Below are 16,953 nucleotides of genomic sequence, written 5' to 3'. Positions count from 1 at the left end.
CCTCCCTGCCCACCCATACCTACTGAAAAGACAAGCAATTTGATATAGGTTATACATGTGTAGTCATGAAAAACACTTCTGTAACAGTCATGTTGTGAAAGACTAACTATATTTCCCTCCATCCTATCCTGTCTCCCCCCTTTCCCTGATTGTATTCTCTCTTTTGGCCCTATCCGTCCTCAAAAGTGTTGTAACTGTAAGTACCCCAGCATACATGGGGGGTCTGCTATCCCAGGTTCTTAGATCTGCATTCATAAAAGGAAAGGCAACTTTTGAAGGGTTAACAAGTACTTTAATCAAACAAATGTGTCGTTCCTTTAACCAAGCACATATATCATTCACCTAGTTCAGGGGAGTCAGCACCCTGAACTTCAAAGAAAATACAGAGAAATCAAAAAATCAACAGACATGGCTTCCTCTGCCTGAATTCAACAGACATTTGAACCCCAACTATCTGACCATAGTTACCAGAGAGGGAAGCACTGACATCTGGATTTCAAACCTGGGGAGGCTCCTTAAAGTGACTTCCCAGAGTCCTCCTCTGGCACTCAAACCTTCTTACAAAAACTAAGCCCCAGAGTGAAACCTCACTCCTAGGGTATTTATACTGTTTTTAGAGTCAGAGGCCATAACTCTCTGTCCCAGTGCCTCAATAGAAAAAACAAAAGGTACTTGGGACCCTCCTACAAAACATCTCCCTTAATCAAACTTCTCAAAATGGACAGACCCATCAGTGAGTAGGAAAGATCTTCTTGAATCACATTATTCAATCTGAGGCACTTTTAGTAAAATTGAATCAGCAAAAGTTCCTAATTTGATTGCTTTCATAAGTGTTTACTTCTAATTACCCCTTTCTTCCATTTGCCCTCCCTTCTGTCATCCTCCCTACCCCACTTATTCCTTTCTCCCCTACTTTCCTGTAGTAAGATAGATTTTCATACCAAATTGAGTGTGCATGTCATTCCCTCCTTATGCCAAATACAGTGAGATAAGGTTCACTCTTTCCCTCTCACCTCCCTCTTCTTCTCTATTGAAAAAAGCTTTTTTTGCCTCTTGTATGTGAGTGATAATTTACCCCATTCTATTTCTCCCTTTCTTCTTCTCTCAATATATTTCTCTCTCGTCCCTTAATTTTTTTATCTTCAGATACCATCACTTCATATCAACTCACCCTGTGCCCTCTGTCTATATGTATACAATCCCTCCAACTTCCCTCATACTGAGAAAGCTTTCAAGAGTTACAAATATTATCTTTCCATGTAGGAAAGTAAACAGTTCAACTTTAGTAAGTCCCTTATGATTTCTCTTTTCCTGTTTACCTTTTCATGCTTCTCTTGATTCTTGTGTTTGAAAGTCAAATTTTCTATTCAGCTCTCATCTTTCCAACAAGAATGCTTGAAAGTCCTCTCTTTCATTCAATGACCATTTTTTCCCCTGAAGTATTATACTCAGATTTACAGGGTAGGTGATTCTTGTTTTTAATCCTAGCTCCTTTGACCTCTGGAATATCATATTTCAAGCCTTCAGATCCCTTAATGTAGAAGCTGCTAGATCTTGTATTATCCTGCTTGTGTTTCCACAATACTCAAATTGTTTCTTTCTGGTTGCTTGCAATATTTTCTCCTTGACCTGGGAGCTCTTAAATTTGGCTACAATATTCCTAAGAATTTTCCTTTTGGGATTTCTTTCTGGAGATAATCAGTGGATTCTTTTGGTATCTATTTTATCTTTTGTTCTAGAACATCAGGGCAGTTTTCCTTGATAATTTCTTGAAAGATGATGTCTAGGCTGTGTTTTTGATCATGGTTTTCAAGTAGTCCAGTAATTTTTAAATTATCTCTCCTGGATCTATTTTCCAGATCAGTTGTTTTTCCAATGAGATATTTCACATTGTCTGCTGTTTCTTCATTCCTTTGGTTTTGTTTTGTAATTTCTTTATTTTTCATAACATCATTAGCTTCCATCTGCTCCATTCTAATCTTTAAGGAGTTATTTTCTTCAGTGAGCTTATGGACTTCCTTTTCCATCTGGCCAATTCTGCTTTTTAAGGCATTCTTCCCCTCATTGGCTTTTTGGATCTCTTTTGGTATTTGGGTTAGTCTAATTTGAAAGGTGTTATTTTCTTCTGGGTTGTTTTGGGTCCTCTCAGGAAGCAGTTGTCTTGGTTTTCATGATTTTCTTGCATCACCCTCATTTCTTTTCCCAGTTTTTCCTCTACTTGTCTTACTTGATTTTCAAAATCCTTTTTGAGCTCTTCTATGACTTGAGACTAATTCATATTTTTCTTGGAGGCTCTGGATGGAGAAACTTTGACTTTGTTTTCTTTTGTTTGCATGCTTTGGTCTTCCTTGTCACCAAAGTAAGATTCTGTAGTCTGGTTCTTTTTCTGCTTTTTTGCCCCAGCCATTTACTTGACTTTTGAACTCTTTGTCAAGATAGTTCTCTGCTTCCAGTGGGGTGTTGGAGGGGTGTACTGTCAGCTGCTTGAAAATTTGTGGCCCTAGAGCTTCAGAAACAGCTGCTGCTACTGGACTGTGCTTGCTGCTGTGGCTATGGTGGGCTCCTCCAGCCTCTCCCTTGCCCTGGGACTGGGGCTGAACCACTGTACTGTCTCACACAGTCAGGCAGGTTTTTCCACTGACCTTCCAATTTGTCCTTGGTGTTTTGGTGTTGTGAAGTCTGGAAACCACCATGGTTGCCAGAAAATCACTCCCCCTGAGGCTTGCTCAGGTCCTATCTGTGCTGGTGCGGCCCATGCTGGACTGCACTCTGCTCCCAGCCTCATGTGATAGAGGCTTCCCCTCAACCTTCCAGGCTGTCTTGGGCTGGAGATTTATTTCACTTTCTCATTCTGTGGGTTCTGCAGCTCCAGAATTTTGTTTAGAGTCCTTTTTTACAGGTATTTGGCTGGGTTTGGGGGGAGAATTCTAACAAGTCCCTACTTTTACTCTCTATATTGCTGATATTTTGAACATACAAATCCAAAAGACATTCTTGTAATTGTTGGTTTTTATTCTGCCTTTGTAGAATATCTTGTTAAAACTGAATGAAATTCTTTTTGTTGAGCAAATAACTTTGAGAAACAGCACTCTGCAATCATCTTCCTCCTTTTGTGTAGTTTGGACAAATCAGTGTGGAGACCTTTGCATCCATTGTTGCTCATGAGTTGGGACATAACTTGGGAATGAACCATGATGATGGGAGGAACTGCAGTTGTGGAGCAAAGAGCTGCATCATGAATTCAGGAGCATCGTGAGTCAAACATTTTCTTCCTTGGTCTTGGAATAAATAGTAAAGTAGAGAAATGACCCTCAAACTTGAGTGAATGAGTAGCCACTCTGTTATTTTAGAAGTTCAGTGTCATAAGCTATTAATCTCTGAAATAAAAGTGTGAACGTGTTGAAAACTTGAATAGGAACTCACATTTATGCAATGCTTTAATGCCTGTAAAACTTTAAAAAAGACCTTCTCTTGTTAACAGTCATGTTGTAGTCGGTACAGAGATTGCAACATGGAAAACACTGGATTTTGAAGCTGGAGGTCTAGTTGAGTCTCCACTCTTCACTTTTCTGCTTTGTAGCTTTGATCAGTTCACTCTTTGGGTCTCAGTCTCCCTACCTGTAAAATGAAGAGGTTGGACAAGATAATTTCTAAGGGCGATTCCAGCATTAAGTCCTATGATTTTTTTCCAGATTTGTAAAAGGAGACTCAGATAGATTTATATGGCTTCATTTAATTATATAGTTAGTATATATATCACAACGAGAATTTGAAATTCTGAGTCTTCCAAGTTCAAACCCAATGCTCTACTATATCTTTCTATTTTTTCCAGAGACTAAACCTGTAGACCATTTAGAGGAAACTCCCAGACCATGTGTCTCCATAAACACATTTTGAAAACTGTTCTTGCTTGTTGTTGTGAAAACTGCTGACAGAGATTAGAGAAACAAAGTACTGCCCCCTTCCTCTTTTGGGGGGGTTTGGAGAAAACCAAACAAAAATGAGGATACGTATTTGGAAACCTGGATTTAGCCTTGATTTTGCCATCAAATAATGTATAGAAACCTTGCCCAAGTCATTCAGTCTTTGTGTCTCAGTTTCCTCATCTTTAAAAATTAGATGGCTGGATTAGAATTTTAAATTTTAAAATTATTATATATGTATTTTGTTTATTTTAATATGTATGTATATATATGTATATATGTGTATGTGTATATATATATATATGTATATATATATATACACATATATATATATATATATATGAATGAAATTATTAACCTTTTTTATTAAGGAAATGATCTTCCCAAAGTGCTGGTTTGACCATATAGCCTACCTACAAAATAAACTGCAGTGACTCCCTGTGATCGGCAGGATCAAATATAAAATCCTGTGTCTGATGTTCAAAGCCTATCCTAACTTGCCCCACCCTGCCCACCTTTCTAGTCTCCTTGAATCTTAGACTGTACCCACTCCCCTCCCCCCCCCCCCACCCAGTAAACATTAAGCATCTGCTAAGTGTCAGGCACTTTGCTAAGCACTAAGGATATACAAAAAGATACAGACAGTCCCTGAACTCAGTGATATATAGATCCATGTCTAGATAGAGATAAACATACATATATATGTTTGACTCTGGTATATTGGGGGCATTCTACAGATGCTGTTTACGTATATTAGGCAAGTGTAATTAAGAAATGCAAATGTTAATAGCTATTTATATTAGACTAATTATAGCCAAGAAAATAGGACTTCAGAGCCGGTTATAGAGAGCTCTACATAATTTGGAGGCTGACATTTAGCCATTAGTTTAGAAGAATATGTTTTGAAGAATATAGTGAGATTGGAGAGGCAGTATAACATACTGGGGGAAAAAGCCCAAGGGAATTGGAGGGAGACCTCCTGGATTCTTGTCCTTACTTTACCACTTGTGGCTTGCCCTTTGGCAAGTTGCTTTCTTTGAGTCTCACCCTCTCCTTGTAGTGCTATGAGGTGCAGCGGATAGAGCGCTGGCCTTAGAATCAGGAAAACTTATCTTGCTGACTTCCACCCCAGCCTCAGACATTTACTAGCTAACTGTGTGATCCTAGACAAGTCACCTCACTCTGTTTGCCTCAGTTTCCTCATCTGTAAAATGAGCTAGAGAAGAAATCTAGCATCCTTGCCAAGAAAACCCCAAAATGGGGTCTCAAAGAGTTGGGTATGCCTGAAATAACTAAACAACAACATAATAACTGTTCTATGAGGAAAATGTTTTAATTGTGGGGGAATGCTGTGAGTGAAATTCTTTGTAAACTTAAGCATTATATAAACGTGAGCTTTGTTTATTATGCTGTAGTAAAGGATATCTATTGTAAATGCTTCTCATTATTCAAACAAGAAAATGGGCATCAAATACTTTGCAAACCTTAAAGCACTATAAAAATGAGCTATCATCATCATTATGCTAGTATAATATATTGTTAGAGAAGAGCATCTTTCTGTATTAACTTTAAAAATGTTTTTTTCCCAAATAAATATGAATTCTTATAAGTATTTGTTCTCTTTTATGAAGCAATATGAAAACTTTATTTTTGCTTTTTTGGCTTAGTTGTACTTTCAGGCTTGCAAAATAGCATAAAACTTTTCTCCCCGTGTTTCTTTTAGAGGTTCCAGAAACTTTAGTAGTTGCAGTGCAGATGACTTTGAGAATTTAACTTTAAATAAAGGAGGAACTTGTCTACTTAATATTCCAAAACCTGATGAAGCCTACAGTGCCCCTTACTGTGGTAATAAAATAATAGATCTTGGAGAAGAATGTGACTGTGGGTCTCCAAAGGTCAGTAATCATTACTACATTACTACATTTTTGAATTCTGCTTTTTTAATTATTCATTTTGAATGTAAATGCATAAAGATAAAAAATGAACATTTTCATGTACATAGATAGCATAACATAAAAAGAGGATTCACTACAAAACCATGAAGTTACATTTCACACTGTTTACTTTTTTCGAAAAACTATAGTAAGTACTGTATATCGTTTTTTAAAGCTACTCAGCTTTCTGTGCTTCCTTTCAAATTTTCTTTAATTCTCTGTTTTTTCCTCTCCTCTCCCTTGTTCTAGAGGTGGCTACCACTAGACACAAATGTCTGTGCATGTGTCTGTGTGTAAAACCATACTATATGTACTTATGTTTATTAGTTCTTTCTCTGGAGGCAGATAGAATCTTTCTGCATAGATCCTTTGTAGTTGATTTGAGTATAATATTCAGAATAACTTAGTTGTTCAAAATTGTTCCTAGAACAGTATTGCTGTTACTGGGTACAACATTCTCTTGGTGCTTCTCATTTTGCTCTTCATTATTTCATGCAAGTCTTTCCATGAGTTCCTCATTTCTTATAGCACAGTAACATTCCATCATGATCATATACCACAACTTGTTTAGCCATTCTGCATTTGACACACATCCCACAATTTCCAGTTCTTTGCTCCCACGAAGAGAGCTGCTGTAAATGTATTTGAACATAAAAGTTCTTTTCCTTTTTCCCTAATCAACTTGGGAAACAGAACTAGTAGTGGTATTGCTGGGTCAAAGTTTATAGACAGTGGACTTCCATATTGCTCTCCAAAATGGTTGGATTAATTCAGTTCCACCAGTAGTGAATTAGTGTCCCAGTTTTTCCCACATCCCCTCCAACATTTGTCACTTTCACCTTATATCATTTTAACCAATAGGTGTAAAATGATGTCTCGTTTGTTTTAATTTTCATTTATCAGTAATAATATAGAGCATTTTTTCATGTGACTATAAATGGTTTTGATTTTTTTCATTGGCAGACTGCCTGTTCATATCCTTTGACCTTTATTCATTGGGGAATGATTCATATCCATATAGATTTCACAAGTTTTTTTATATATTTGTGATATGAGACTTTTGTATGAGAAACTGTCTATAAGTTTTTTTCTCCAATTTTCTGCTTTCCTTCTGATCTTGGTTACTTTGCTTTTATTTGTACAAAACTTTTTAATTTAATGTAATTAAAATTATTCATTTTACACCTCACAGTGCTCTTTATCTCTTGTTTATTCATGAATTGTTCACCTATCCGTAAGTCTGATAGACAATATGTTTCATGTTCTTCTAATTTTCTTTTGACATCTAGGTCATGTGTCTGTTTTGACCTTATCTTCATAAATGGTAAACACTGATCTGTGTATGCCCAATTTCTGCCAAATGCTTTCTCTACAATTTTATCAAATAATGAATTCTTATTCCCAAAATTTAAGTCTTTGCATTCGTCATACACAAGGTTACTATAGTCATTTACCGCTATGTGTTATACGTCTACTTTGGTTCACTGATCTACCTTTCTGTATCTTAGCCAGTTTCTGATAGTTTTGATAATTACTGCATTATGATGTAGTTTAAGATCTGAAACTGCTAGACCTTCTTTTACATTTTTTCATTAGTTCCTTTGATATTCTTGACCTTTTGTTTTTCTGAATAAGTTTTGTTATTATTTTTTCTAACTCAGTAAAATAATATTTTGGTAGTATAATTGGGATGGCATTGAATAAATTTTGTTTAGGTAAAATTGTCATTTTTGTTATATTGACCTGCCTGCCCATGAACTATTAATATTTTTCCAGTTATTTAAATCTGATTTTATTTGTATAAAAAGCTTTTGTTAATTTAGTTCATACCATTCCTGGGTTTGGTTTGGTATACTCTGTGGCATTTTATACTATCTAGAGTTATTTTAAATGAGATATCTCTTACCATCTCTTCTTGCAGGTTTTTGTTGGTGATATATGGGAATGCTGATGATTTATCTGAGCTTACTTTATATCCTGTTATTTTGCTAAAATTATCAATTATTTTAGCTGACTTTTTAGTTGAGTCTTCAGGATTTTCCACATATATCATCATATCCCTTGCAAAAATAGATAGTTTTATTACCTTCATTGCTCATTCCTTCAATTTCTTTTTCTTATTGTTATTGGTAGGATTTCTAGTAAAATATTGAATAATATTGAAAAGAATGGGCATTGTTGTTTACTTCACAAATAATGCTTGTTGATAGTTTTAGGTAAATGCTTCATCTCAGTTTAAGAAAAAAAATCTTTTTTTTACCTATACCTTCAAATGTTTTTGATGGGAATGAGTGTTGTAGTTTTAAAAAAAGCTTTTTCTGCATCTGTTAATATAATCAAAAGGGTTTTTAAAAAACTTGTATTATTGATAAAATCAGTTATGTTGATAGTTTTCCTTATGTTAAACCATTCTGCATTTCTGGTATAAATCCTATTTGCTCACAGTCTACAATCTTTGTAATATATTGTTGTAATCTCCTAGCTAATATTTTATTTAGGACTTATGTACTCATATTCATGAAATCCATCTCTAGTTTCCTTTCTTTGTTTTTACTCTTCCTGGTTTAGGTATCAGTACTGTATTTGTTTTATAAAAGGAGCTTGGTAGAACCCCTTTACCTTTTAGTCCACATAATTTACTTAATATTGGAATTAGTTGGTCTTTAAATGCTTGGTAGAATTCATTGGTAAATCCATCTGGTCCTGATGTCTTTTTCTTAAGAAGCTCATTTTTAGCCTGTTCAGGTTCTTTTTCTTTTTCTAAAATAAGTTTATTTAGTTATTCTTTTTCCTCTTCTTTTAATTGAGGCAGTTTATGTTTTTGTAAATATTCTTCCATTTGTTAAAATTTCTTGTTATATAATTAATCAAAATGACTCCTTATAATTGCTTTGATTTCACCTTTGTCACTTTGTTACCTTGTTCACCCTTTTCATTGTTGATACCAGTGAACTGGTTTTCTTCTCTCTTTTTCTTAATCATATTAACCCATGGTTTATCTATTTTATTTTATTTTTTTCGTAAAACCAACTACTAGTTTTATTTATTAATTCAGTGTTTTTCTTACACTCACTTTTATTAATGTCACTTTTAATTATTAGGATTTCTGATAGTGTTTAGTTGTGAATTTTTAGTTTTTTCTTTTTCTAGTTTTTTTTAATTGCATAGCCAGTTCATTGGTCTTCTCTTTCTTTAATTTATTGATATAGGCATTTAGAGATGTAATTTTTCCTCTTATTACTGCTTTAAAAATTATTTATATAATGTTAGTTTACAACATTCAGTTCCACAAGATTTTGAGTTTTAAATTTTCTCCTCCTTCCCCCCTCCCCAAGATGGGTATGCAGTCTGATACAGGCTCTACATATGCATTACCATTAAACATATTTTCACATTAGTCATGTTGCAAATAAGAAATGGAGTGAACCACTCGAAAGAAGAAACAGAACAAAAAAGAGGATTAATAGCATGCTTTCATCTGCATTCCGACTCCATAATTCTGTCTCTGCATGTGGATGGCCTTTTCCATCCTGAGCCTTTTGGAGTTGTCTTGCATTGCCGAGAAGAGCCAAGTCTGTCAAAGTTAGTCATTGCACAGTGTGGTGATTACTGTTTTTGCTGTATCCCCTAAGTTTTGTTATTTAATGAAATTATTGATTATTTCTGTGATTTGTTCTTTAACACACTTATTCTTTATAATTAGATTTTTTAGTCTCCATTTGGTTTTTATTCTGTTTCCATAGTCGCTTATTAAATATAATTTTTATTGCTTTTTGATCTGAAAGGTATGCATTTAATATTTCTACTTTTCTACATTTAACTATAAAAATTTTGTGCCCAAATATATGGTCGATATTTATTTATAAAGATAACATGTACCACTGAGAAAGTTCTATTCCTGTTCTTTTCCTCTTTAGGTTACTCCAGATATCTATCATATGTAGCTTATCTAAGATTTTATTCACCTCCTTAACATTTTTCTAATTTATTTTTTCTTAGGTTCATGTAATTCTAAGAGGGGAGAATTAAAGTGCCGCACTATTATTCCAGATGACTTTTTATGTTTTGGGAGGGATAGAAAATTTCATTTACTGTAGTTTTTCTTTGGATATTTTGATCATTATTCAGTCTGGTCAGACTTTAGAGATTTGCTGTTTTAGGTATGAGTAAACTAGGCAGCCAGCTTAGTCTCTCAATTTATCTCTGAAACCAGCCACTTTCTTCTTCAAGCCACCTTCCATAGAGCTGCCAAAGTGACACTTCTAAAGCTCAGGTCTGACTATGCTACTCCCTGCCAAATAGCTTCATTGGCTTCCTATTGATCCTAAAATAAAATGCAAAAAGAAAAAATTGGGGATATTAAGGCATTTCTACCTGCTAAAGATGCAAATATCCTTGAAGGCGCAACCACACATCTTAAGCCATGAATAAGTTTCCTACATCCTTCCTACATGAGATGACACCTGAGAACAGATTTGGGAGAGGAGGAAGGTGAGCCAGGGCATAAGAGTTCATTCTGAAAGAGAAGTCAAAAGAAATATGGAAGAGTTCATTAAGAAGTTAGACATATAGAAGGGTCACAAGATGAGAATTCAGGGAATCTGCAGTCCACACCCAATAGGGACTAGCTGCTAATTGGGGTCACTTTTGAGGAATTTGAAGATGTTTAGTACCAGTGGTGAATCTGGTGATGCCCTGGTTATAGATATTAATATGACATGTCATTTTATAGTATTGTATGCCTGTAGAACATAAGTTAAATCCAAGTGGTTGGAAATAGTTTCTGTCCTAATTTTTAATTTGGTCGGGTTAGGAGAATGAAAAATGGCATGTCAGTAAAGTATCTATTTATCTTCAAGATAGATATCACTAGTCAGTGTTTACACTTATCCTAGGTTTTTACTGACAGCTAATTTATGTCATCTACAGGAATGTGAATTGGACCCTTGCTGTGAGCCAAGTACTTGTAAACTAAAATCAGGTGCTGAATGTGCATATGGTGACTGTTGTAAAAACTGTCGGGTAAGAAAGCTTTCTTGGCTGAAAAATAAAAATATCAATCCTTTGCCTTCTGAAATATCTAGTAAAGAAGTACTTGTTTTGTTGGATGATTAGGAAAGATGACTTTATTGGGTTCTAATGTGTTATACGTTTGTGGCTTTGGGGAAAATTCTGCCATGGCAAATGCCCTTGGTATGTTTGATCAGTCATTCAACAAATATTCATTGAGTACCTAAAAACTGTGAATCTAACTACCTGGAGGCCTCTTTTCTGCCACTTCTACTGCAGAGATGAAAGGGAACACATAGTATTGAATGGTTGTCCTATGTAGTATTTTAATTTAATGAGTTACTATGGTAGGATAATTTATCACTTAGTTCCCAGGCAATTGGTTATGATAGCTTTTACATACTGGTCTAGGCTGGACTTTGGTAAGTAGACTCAGTCTGCCACCAGGACTGTACACAGAATCTTTCCAATGTAGTAGATCTTCTTAGAGTATACGTTTTCCCTGGAATATCCAGGGTCACCTTTATGCCATGATGGAATGACTTTTGTGGAGTTATTGCCTAAGATGTGTCAAACTTTGGTTTACTTATTAATTGAGCAAATAGTCTTATTTGATTTGAATTTTGTTTCTCCAGTTCCTTCCAGGAGGTACTCTATGCCGGCAAAGTACCAATGAATGTGATCTCCCAGAGTATTGCAATGGCTCATCTCAGTTCTGTCAGCTAGATGTTTATGTTCAAAATGGACACCCATGCCAAAACAATAAAGCTTATTGTTACAATGGCATGTGTCAGTTTTATGATGCTCAGTGTCAAGTCATCTTTGGCTCAAGTAAGACTTAACTAGAAAACATTTTGAGTGATATGAATTTTTTTTTTAAAGATGTGTTTAATTTGTCAAACTTAAATAGTTCTAATTTTAATTGTGTTAAAATTCTATGGTGTGAAGATGTATAACTCTCATTTGCTCATGCTTATGCAATTCCTCTGTTGAAGTGTTATCAAGTGCTCAGCTACATAGGTTCTATAGTGATAAGCTTTATGGGAATAAGTATCTAGTTAGCAGTTCATGTAAGTCAAAAGATATTCACCACCCTTCTGGAACTCATTAAACATTCAGTTTGGTGTTCCTTTTACTAAGATATTTTATGTAATGTAAGGTTGTATTGTTTACTTTTATTTAAAAAGGTTGGATTTGTAAGACATAAGAGATACTGTTGACATCATGGGTAAAGAGCCGATCTTAGAGTCAGGAAGACTTGGATTTAAGTTCACCCTTTGACTATGTTTGTTACTCTCGGAAAGTCACTTAACCTCTCACTTCTCTATGACAAGGGTCCTAACCTGGCATTGGTGAATAGATTTCAGGGCGTTTGTGAACTTGGATGGGGGAGAAATTTATTTAAATGTAATTGATTTCCTTTGTTATGCCATGCATTTTTTTTTAATTATTTGAAAACAATTCTGAGGAGTCCATAGGTCTCACCACAGCTGCTACAGGGATTCATGGTGCACAAAATGTTAAGAACCCCTGGTCTAAGACTGTAAATCACAGAACAGTTTCTAGTCTTCATTGGCAGAAGGGTTTCCTCATTAGGAATTATCTGTGGCAATGAATTTATATATCTCTACCAAATGCCAAATTACAAGGCATAAACCTAGAGAACAATTAGTTCCTCTCATATACTTCATGCAAATGGCAAGTAGCTTAGCTACTATTAGATAGATAATGTTGCTTTTTAGGATAATAGAGTCATAACAGACCATTTCTTTCCAATTTTCTCAAATATGAGAATGTCTCTTTAGAGTCTGTTTAGACCTCAACATGACTATTAGTATCCATTGATTGAGTTATGAATTTGCTAATCATTTTAAATTAGTTTATATTTTATTACAGCAGCATCGACATAAATTTGAAAATGAGTGATAAGAATATGTATGAGGTATTATTTATTCACTTTACAGAAGTTACATTTATTTATAGATTTGGATATATATTCTTAATCTTACAATTACTCCATGGCCCACCAAGAATCCTGTACTCATTGTTTAGGAGCCTTTTGGTTGGGCTATCTATGGTCACAGATAATTCCCCAGAGTGAAAGATAACACCAGGGTTTTCAACGCAGAAGAATGAGTGGAATGGATAGTTTTAAAAAAATTAGGTCAGAAGTCATGCTGGAGACCTTGTATTATAGTGGAAAGAACGTTCACCCTGAGATTAGAGGACTTGTGTTCAAATCCTACCTCATACTTTCACTATCTTTGTGTTCCTGCATAAATCATTTAACCTTCCTGGGATTCATTTTCCTCATCTGTGAGATGAGAAGGTTGGGATGATGATCATCTCTGAGAGTCTTTCCAGTTAGCTGTGATTCTGTGATCTCCAAAATCATTTTCTAGAAACATCAACATGTTAAGAATAAAAGGGTGCATATTAATTAAACATTATCTAGGTTCACATGTTAACTATAAGAGAGACTATTTGAAGCAAGCTATAAAGAAACACTGCATTGAGGCACAGATTGATGTTATGTGTTATTAAACTCAATCCTGGTTTATTAGTCTATTCTGGCTATTTTATGGGGTCAGTGACTTTTGGGTTGTGACTCTCAGGTTTTCCTAGTAACCCAGCTTTGACTTAAAGGAAAAGTTGTCAGAACTCATTATTGAATGTTCCCTCTGACTATGCAGCTTTCAGGCCATCCAGGCCTGCCTGTCTTGTGCAACTCCTATCTATGTCCTAGGACAATTTTGCCACAAAGGGGTCTATCCAGAGTGCTAGAGACCGCCTTCAGTTTTTCCTGATATCACAAGGATACTAGTGGAATACTTTATCTGTCTACTTGTCTTCTCTCACCATGTGACTGAATAGTTTACCTTTTTTGATCATATTACTTGATGACATCTTTTATTTCTGTTCTTTTTTGAAGTTTCTCACCTGTTACATGTTGTGGATGATTTATTTAAGAAAGTTCACTCTGTTGCAAGTTCTGCCTGGAAGATTTTCTTGGTACTTTTTTGATTTTTCTCCATGAAACAAAGAAAAATGCAATAAATTTTTTTAAAACCAAAAATACAGTTACTCCTTGGAAACCTTCTAAGTAAAATTTGCAACAGAGTGAATTCTCTTAATTAGCCCTTTTGTACATCTTCCCCATATCTCTGAGATCCCCCCTTTTTTCTTCTTGGTCAGAAGAACAAAGCTCTCACTTCTGGTTCTTCTGTTCTCTTTCTCTTTTCACTTCTCTTTTGTGAAGACAGATTCCTAGAGAATTTGTGGGTGACACATATGAAGCTCAGTTAATAATGAGCTAGGACACTAGTTAATAATAAGGTATGACACACAAAAGTAGGTGCTGGGCACTGTTATGGCATGTCTGAATTATTACCTTTTTGTAAGTGCAGTTTAAGCTACCTAACTTTGCTGAAATAGGCTACCCCTTTTGAGTGTTTCCAGCTAAAATCAAGGAGCTTTATTTATTCCCTGAGCCTTTAACCTGAAACTCTAACTCTTGCCCTGGAACCCGGTATTCTTCGTTGATGAGAGTTCCCTCTGTCTTGGTACCCCAGGATTCCTCACAAGCATTCCAACTATCTTCATGTCCTGCTTCCTTTAATATTACTCCTTCTTTCTACCCCTTGCTCTGGGAACATTAAGTAAATCAACACTGCCATTCCTGGAAGGATGTTTCAATCAGTTGCCCTATTCTACTCACCATCTTTTTTTCCTTTTTTTAAAATTTTCCTGGATCAAAACATTCTTCCCCAGCCAACGTTCTTCCCCTGTCTATGTTATCTTCCACTTGCCCTTTGTATTTGAATTCCAAGTGCTTAGTAAGCATTTAATAAATGCTTTACAATTACTCATTGAGTTTTCTCTTCTCTGCATCTCAAAACCCTTTGACATATAAGCCCTTATTTTTTCTTCCTAAAAGGGGAGAAATACCCATTTCTGAGGAAGAGATGGTTCTTCTCCTCACCAATCATTTGTTTGTATCCTTAGTGCTACCTACTCCTTCCTGTTTCTCTGACAGATTGCCCTCACAATTATTGACCTAACCCCTACTCACTCATCTTAAATTTGTCCCTAATATGTTATTCCCTGCTGTGCACAGATTCCCAGGTTTTCCCCATCCTTAAAAATGAAAACAAAAAGTCCCTCATTCAATCTTACCATCTCATTAAGTGATGGTCCTGTATTGCTCCTCCTTTTCACATTTACTCCTAGAAAAAGGTATATGTTCTCATTGCCTCCAGTTTCTCCTCTTTTAACCCTTTGTAAATCTGGCTTGTGACTTGTAAGTCAAGTGAAGTTACTAATGATCTCTTAATAGCGAACTCTCAGTTCTCATCCTTCTTAGCTTCTCTATAGCATTTGGCATCATTAATCACCCTTTCCTCCTGGATACTTTTCTCTGAGTTTTTGTGACGCTCATCTTTTGCTTCTCCTCTGACTTGGATGACCAGTCCCTTCAGACTTTTTTGCTGGACCATCATTTGTATTTTCCCTCTTAACTGGATATACCCTGGAGATCTCTGAGATCTTTGGATCTTCTTTTCTCTACACTTTTTCTCTTGGCAATCGCACTGACTCTCTTGAATTCAGCACATTCATCAATGCAGGTGACCCCCATATGTGAGCAGTTAGGTGGTACAGTAGATAAAGTGTTGGGCCTGAAGTCAGGAACACTCATCTTTCTAAGTTCAAATCTGACCTGAGACACTTACTAGCTGTGTAACCCTGAACAACCCTGTTTGCCTCAGTTTTCTCATCTGTAAAATAAGCCGGAGAAAGAAATGGCAAACTGCTACAGCATCTTTGCCAAGAAAACCCAAGATGGGGTCACAGCGAGTCAGGCACACCCATAGTTATATATTCAGCCTTTCTCTGTCTCCTGAGCTCCAGTCCAACATTATCTATGGAACATTTCAAACTGGATGCATCTCAGCAGCTTCATATCCAAAGTCACTCATCTTTTCTCCCAAATCCACTGCTATTCTAGAGGATCCCTCTTGGGGATACTACCATCGTTTCAGGCACCCATGTTTAACCTCACTGTCTTCCTGGCTGCTTCATCCCCATGTTCTTTCTCTGTACACCACCTTTGTTCAGGACCCATGCTGGGCATTAGGGAAATAGCAAAAGATTAAATAAAATAGGCCTTATCCTTATGAAGTACACACATTTTACAGAAGAGATGAGACATAGCTCAAATAAATTTCTCCCAAAAGAGAAATAGCTCAATCTCATGCAGAGGATTTATAAAGATATAAGAGAAGCACAAAGTAAATGCATTTGGGGCCTTGGGGAAGGGGACTGGTTATAAGACACACCACTTTTGTAGAAGGCAGTCATGCAAGTTTAATTCAGTTCACCCAACATTTGTTAAATATCTGTTATGCAAGATATCATGACAGTGTCTCTACAGATATAAACATGAGCTTAGAACACCTCGGTGGCACAGTGGGTAGATACAGTGCTAGACCCAGAGTCAGGAAGATGAGTCTTCCTGATTGCAAATCCAGGGTCAGACAGTTACTAGGTGTGTGACCCTGGGTAAGCCACCTAATCCTGTGTATCTTAGTTTTCTCATCTTTAAAATGAGTGGGGGAAGAAAGTGGCAAATCACTCCATTATCTTTGCCAGGAAAATCCCAGATGCAGTTATGAAGATTTGGATGTGATTGAAAAACAACTGAGTAATATTTAAGGAACTGACAGTCTGATAAAGAAGAACAACCATAGACATATGGACGAAATGCTTTTAAATACTTTAAAAAATTTTGAGAAGGAAAAGATACTTTAGGCTGGAGGGAGTGAGGAAAGCTTTCATGGGAGAGAGAAAGAACTTTGAGTCAGGCTGTGAAGGAAAAAAAGGATTTCAAAAAGTAGGAGTGCAGTGGTACAGTCCCCAGATTTGTTTTGTTTTGTTCTTTTAATCCATAAACGTTAATTAAGTTCAGGTGTTCTGCTCAGCATTTAGGATGTAAATATAAAAGTTAGCCTAGTCCTTCCTTCAAGGAGCATTTATTTTTCCTGGAGGGACTTATATTCTGGGGAAATGAATTCACTTTAGGAGGTGTT

General features: G+C 35.9%; 1 protein-coding gene across 2 annotated transcripts in view; it reads left to right on the top strand.

Moving 5' to 3' along the window:
* ADAM9 (ADAM metallopeptidase domain 9) overlaps positions 1-16,953 on the top strand; it is a 107,582-nt gene that overhangs the window by 53,452 nt on the left and 37,177 nt on the right. For both annotated transcript variants that reach the window (XM_072635117.1, XM_072635116.1), the window contains exons 11-14: positions 3,119-3,252; positions 5,647-5,818; positions 10,787-10,879; positions 11,503-11,698. In XM_072635117.1, the coding sequence (XP_072491218.1) occupies positions 3,119-3,252; positions 5,647-5,818; positions 10,787-10,879; positions 11,503-11,698 (595 nt within the window). The remainder of the gene's footprint in view (positions 1-3,118; positions 3,253-5,646; positions 5,819-10,786; positions 10,880-11,502; positions 11,699-16,953) is intronic.

The sequence above is a fragment of the Notamacropus eugenii genome, chromosome 1 (genome assembly GCF_028372415.1).
Source record: "Notamacropus eugenii isolate mMacEug1 chromosome 1, mMacEug1.pri_v2, whole genome shotgun sequence".
In the NCBI taxonomy this organism is placed as follows: domain Eukaryota; kingdom Metazoa; phylum Chordata; class Mammalia; order Diprotodontia; family Macropodidae; genus Notamacropus; species Notamacropus eugenii.
The sequence above is the reverse complement of the archived record's forward strand: the minus strand, read 5'-3'. Positions and strand labels throughout refer to the sequence as shown.